General features: G+C 35.9%; 1 protein-coding gene across 1 annotated transcript in view; it reads right to left on the minus strand.

The window, feature by feature from the left end:
* The window catches only part of cep57l1.L (centrosomal protein 57kDa-like 1 L homeolog), a gene marked incomplete at its 5' end in the record, with an annotated part of 11,480 nt that extends 7,217 nt beyond the window's left edge, over nucleotides 1-4,263 (minus strand). Inside the window, 5 exon segments of the mRNA NM_001095767.1 lie at nucleotides 686-799; nucleotides 1,676-1,791; nucleotides 2,451-2,630; nucleotides 3,432-3,606; nucleotides 4,132-4,263. Of these exon segments, the coding sequence (NP_001089236.1) occupies nucleotides 686-799; nucleotides 1,676-1,791; nucleotides 2,451-2,630; nucleotides 3,432-3,597 (576 nt within the window).
* Nucleotides 4,264-4,805: the final 542 nt, after the last annotated feature.

Genomic DNA, 4,805 nt, shown 5'->3' on the forward strand with positions numbered 1-4,805 from the left:
TTCAGTCATAGAGTAGCTGTTTCTCAGGGGACATCAAACAGTAAATTAGAAGAAAAGATGACACTTGCGTGTGTGGGACTGAGGGAAAAAGAATTCTAGGAAAATGTAGAATCAGAGTACATAAAAATCAGAGATATACTGTATTTTTTACCAAAATGTATTGTTGGTTATTGCATAGCAAAAAGATAGTTCCCAACAGTCACAAAAGTACGTAAAGTAATACAATTTGATTTGACAGTTCAAATCTTAATAAATTTGCACTTTAGTGTAATATGTCTAGCTGTTTTTCTTTTGAATATCCAAAACAGACCTTTGGCTGATTTTTTCCAAAACAAGTGGTGGGCCACTTAAGGGAGACCACAGCCATGTCCCTTGGCCAGATAAAAGTTTACACGAAGAGCTACAGACTGAGGGAATGAAAGGATTTTTACACTCCACTTAAACCACAGTAAGAGAATGACATGGTAAGGAATACATTTAGAACTATACACAGATCAAAGACTACCAGTTAGGTCAAGTTTTTATAGTCACCTATCCGCATATGGACACCTAGATGGTATAAAGGTCACAATGGGAATTTATGTGCATTCAGTATGTGTGTGTGGGTGTGTGTATATCAAATAATGCTGTAAAAAGAAGGTTCATTCCAAGAGAATTAACACAGCACCAATAATGTTTGGCTCACCTCTGAAGATTTGTGTGTGGCTTTGAGCCTAAGGCACTCATTTTCCAGTACTTCAAGTTTCTGAAGTTTAGACTGCATCTCCAGCATATCTTTTTGTTCTTTTTGTGCCGGTATCTAAATAAGGCGACATAATTTTTGTTTTCAGAAATAGCTTACTAAATATTCTTTGAAACACATGATTATATCTAGTACTCTTTGTTGTCTATTTCACAGCCTTATCACAAGACAAGCAAATTAATAAAAAAAAAAAAAAGTCCTTTAAAGGACAAATTGTCATCCCCATCCTTTCATTGTCGTCAATACTTTTGTATTTATCTGTTTTTCATCAGTAAGGCATATGGTTTGACATTCCTAAGCTAAAATATATAAACACATTATTGCACACCCATATTTATCAATCTCAAAAATCATAAATTCCTTTTAGCGTAAATGACCAGAATAAACAGAGATTTTTGTCGTATTAATATAACAATAGCATGCTAAACTTGTCAGCTACATCAAGGTTACCAATATATTGGACAATGCTCTCTTTTCTTGCACTTTCTCGTTACTACAAGTGCAGTTTGATCAGCCAAATGGCCTGGTAGGGGAACTGGTGGACAAACAGACAACTATACAAATGAATTAAAAAATATGTATGATAAGCTTTTGTCCTTGCTTTGGGAAGACACTTTTATTGGAAGAAGGCTGGCAAGGTCTTTCAATAATAATAAAGCATCAAGCTTTATTTAAAAACATTTACTTAGCTGATGCACTATTCCAAAATAGCAATCTGCATATTTTGGGGGCACTTGAAAAATGGTGATTGCGGCCGAAACATCCACTGATATCTGAATAAAAAGCATCAAAACTATTGCATGTTGTTGTTCATGTGAGTGCCATTTGGACTATGGTTTATAGCAATTTGCATAAAGTGTGTCGTCCATACTCGAGAGATAGCATCATTCCACTAGGATAGAAGCATTGGTTTGACAGGTGGATGTTCCTTACCTGATGAATTGGGTTATTTTGTATATCAGCATTCTCCATCATTTTCCTCATGTAGTCAAGCTGTTTCTCAAGAAGTGAGCAGCGTTGCTCTGCATTATTTAGCTGCATGGCAACATCTAAGTCAAGAAAAGAAATGGAAGTTTGAGCAGCTCTTATTCTTCACAGCAATGGTTAAAACTGTGAAATATAGCCACTGCAAATGTTGTATTTACAGGACAAAAAATCCCAAAATCACTGGTGGGATAGGTCAGGCAGGGATATATCTTAGAAAAATAAAGGCTGTCCAAGCAAATTTTGCAATGTTTTGAACATATAGCTAACTGCTCTAAAGATTTGTGATAGAGCAGTGGTCCACAAATTATGGAGCTGGCTCCCTTACAGGCTTAGTCTATAAGGCCAGTAAGGGTAAAATATGGAGAGAATACCTATTTCATGACCTACATTCATCTGAAAAGCCAGCTTGAAGTTAAACAGGGTGAAATTTGGGGTGGAAATTGTATATCATATGTAGGAGATACAAACAGAATAACCCTTATTTAAAATAAATAAAATCCAGGCAACAAAATATGACAAAGCTTACTCTTTTATAGATCAAGAATATGTAAAACATAGCAGAAGCTGTATAGGATAATATTTGTTGTTGTTATTATACAGTGTTGAGTACACAAGTAACGACAGAAACAAAAATATACATACACATGTCCTACCAACAAAACTACTGTGAACTGCGATAACTCGTTATATAAATATAAATATGGCCCACACAGATTGTTACCATTTTTTTGGCTTGTGGCTTCCTGTGCAGCCCATTCTGCAGATCGTTTCTCAGACTCCAGAACCTTTTTGTGTTCACCAGCTGCTCTAGACAAGTTTGTCAAACGATCGCGGGCATGTGTTTTTTCCGATTCTAGCCGACATATCTTGTTTTGAAGAGTCTTTAATGCAGAAATTAGAGCTGGTTGGTATGACAACAAAAATGTATTAATTAAGTTTTATATTAATTATATTTGTTATACCTATAAACAAGCAAATAACCAGACTCTGTAGAGAAAGGTAGCAAGTACATCTTCCCTGTTCCACAGGAAAAAAATAGATTTTATAATATATAATCATAACTTTGTCTGGGATGTTCACACTGGGGGGTTTTAGCTACTGTGATAGTTTTAGAGCTAAATACAGGACCTATTGTACATGGAGGGAGCAAAGTCCATTACATATCATCTATTTGTTTTTGCTATTAATTTTAAAAAATGAATCCAAATTGCAAAGTTGTTTTATTTCTGTGACGTCCATCTCAGTCAAATGTTTGTAATCAAAACAGATGTATGTAAACATATATAATTCATAACTATATGCATTTAAAATGTAATCATGAGAGAAAATCATCATTACTTGCTGAAAGGCGACAATGAAATTTATTTAGCCAACTGAAGTATTTCTTAAAAGGTTTATTTAAACAAACCATGTTCAGAAAGGTGTATTACAAATCTGAAAGCACAGTTATCATTTTGACACAATAATTGTGTTCTGAAATTAAACAGGTGCTGGGAAAGGCCCAGTCGTGGAGTCACAGTGTCATTGCATTCAAGCCTATTCTGGAAAAAAAGTTGCATTCCACCATAACCCCCCCACTAAGCTAATTTATAACTCTATTGTCCAAAGCGGACAGCAGTTATTGCATTCTCGAGGAGGCATTCTTTTCCTTATATAAATGCTTTGGACATCAAATACCCTAAGAAAAATAAGTTTCTATCACCTCTACTGTTTGGTGCTTGAAGAATATCATATGGATGAGGACTGATGTTTTTCAGAGCAGAAGACTGCGTTTCCTTGGATGATGCAGATTCAAATTCAGACAAAGAAGCACACAAAGGAAATTGGTGAAAACTTGGAAGATAACTTTCTTTTGACACCGATTCCATTCTATGAAGCTGTGAGGAAAATATGAATATATACCCAGTTAAGGGAAAAAAAAGAATACAAAAGATACAATCAAAATACTCCTGAAGATGTATGTTTTTATACCCATTGAATCATTGTTTTTGTTACCATTAGATTAGGCACCTCTCCTTGTGAGCACTGTCTAGAAGGTGTGCTGAGAATGCCAGCAAAATATGCTGCGACAAATGCCCTATAAAATCTATCATAAATTGCACAGAGTTGCATCATCAGTTACAATCTGTGATAAGGGTGATCTTTGTGTCATATTTAAGTATTATAGATATATATATACATATATATAAAAATTTTTAACCCCACCCCCTTTTTTGTAAGGCTGAGTTGCTTTCAGTCATACACCCCATGGAAGCACATGACCTGTATGAAAGCCTTTCAGTTTGCCTTATTATGGTTATAGTACTGCTCAGTTACATCTATTATCCTTGTGTTTTAGGGGCACATGGCTTTCTATTCTCGATTTTTCAAATACACTGCAGCTCAGCTGTATCCAAGAATACCTGTGGCAACACGTCCTGCTGCAGCCCTTCTGATGGCGCCGCTAACACAGCAACCTCTTAGCGCGCACACAACGTCCAGAACGTCCAGAGTAACAAGCTTGTACTGGCGCAGCTTTGCATCTCCAAGGCAGCAGAAGGCGGATTTGAATCTACCGCCTTCCATCCCGCTTCACCTGTTTCCTGGATCAACTACGACGTGCGTCATGTTATGCTTCTGCGCTTAGGTGGCAATGCAGCGGCCATTTTTAGTACGGGCAAACTTGTTAGGTTTCTTTTCTCTACTTAGGTTCATTGTTCGGCCGTAGTTTAGTCGAAAGAAGGAATTTTATAACACGTAATCATTTGTCGTTGTGATATACTGAGCACTAAATTAAACTGGTCTTTAATGTGTGGAAAATAAAGACACAAAGTTCAGGATATTCCCTTTGATATTGTAATTTTTTAATTCTATGATGGCAGCTATATGCCTTATTTTGTGGCACAACCAATACTTCCTTTTAATCTGAGGTCACAAAAAAATAAACACTTGGTTCAGATTATTTGTTAAAATGTCATTGCTGCTGCAAATATACACAAAAGCCATGAATATCTTGTAAATTATATCCTTATAAACAGTAAGTTCTGATGTCATCAGTTATAAATGGTGAGTTCTAATGTAATTTCCGTCACATGAC

This window comes from Xenopus laevis, chromosome 5L, assembly GCF_017654675.1.
Source record: "Xenopus laevis strain J_2021 chromosome 5L, Xenopus_laevis_v10.1, whole genome shotgun sequence".
Lineage (NCBI taxonomy): Eukaryota > Metazoa > Chordata > Amphibia > Anura > Pipidae > Xenopus > Xenopus laevis.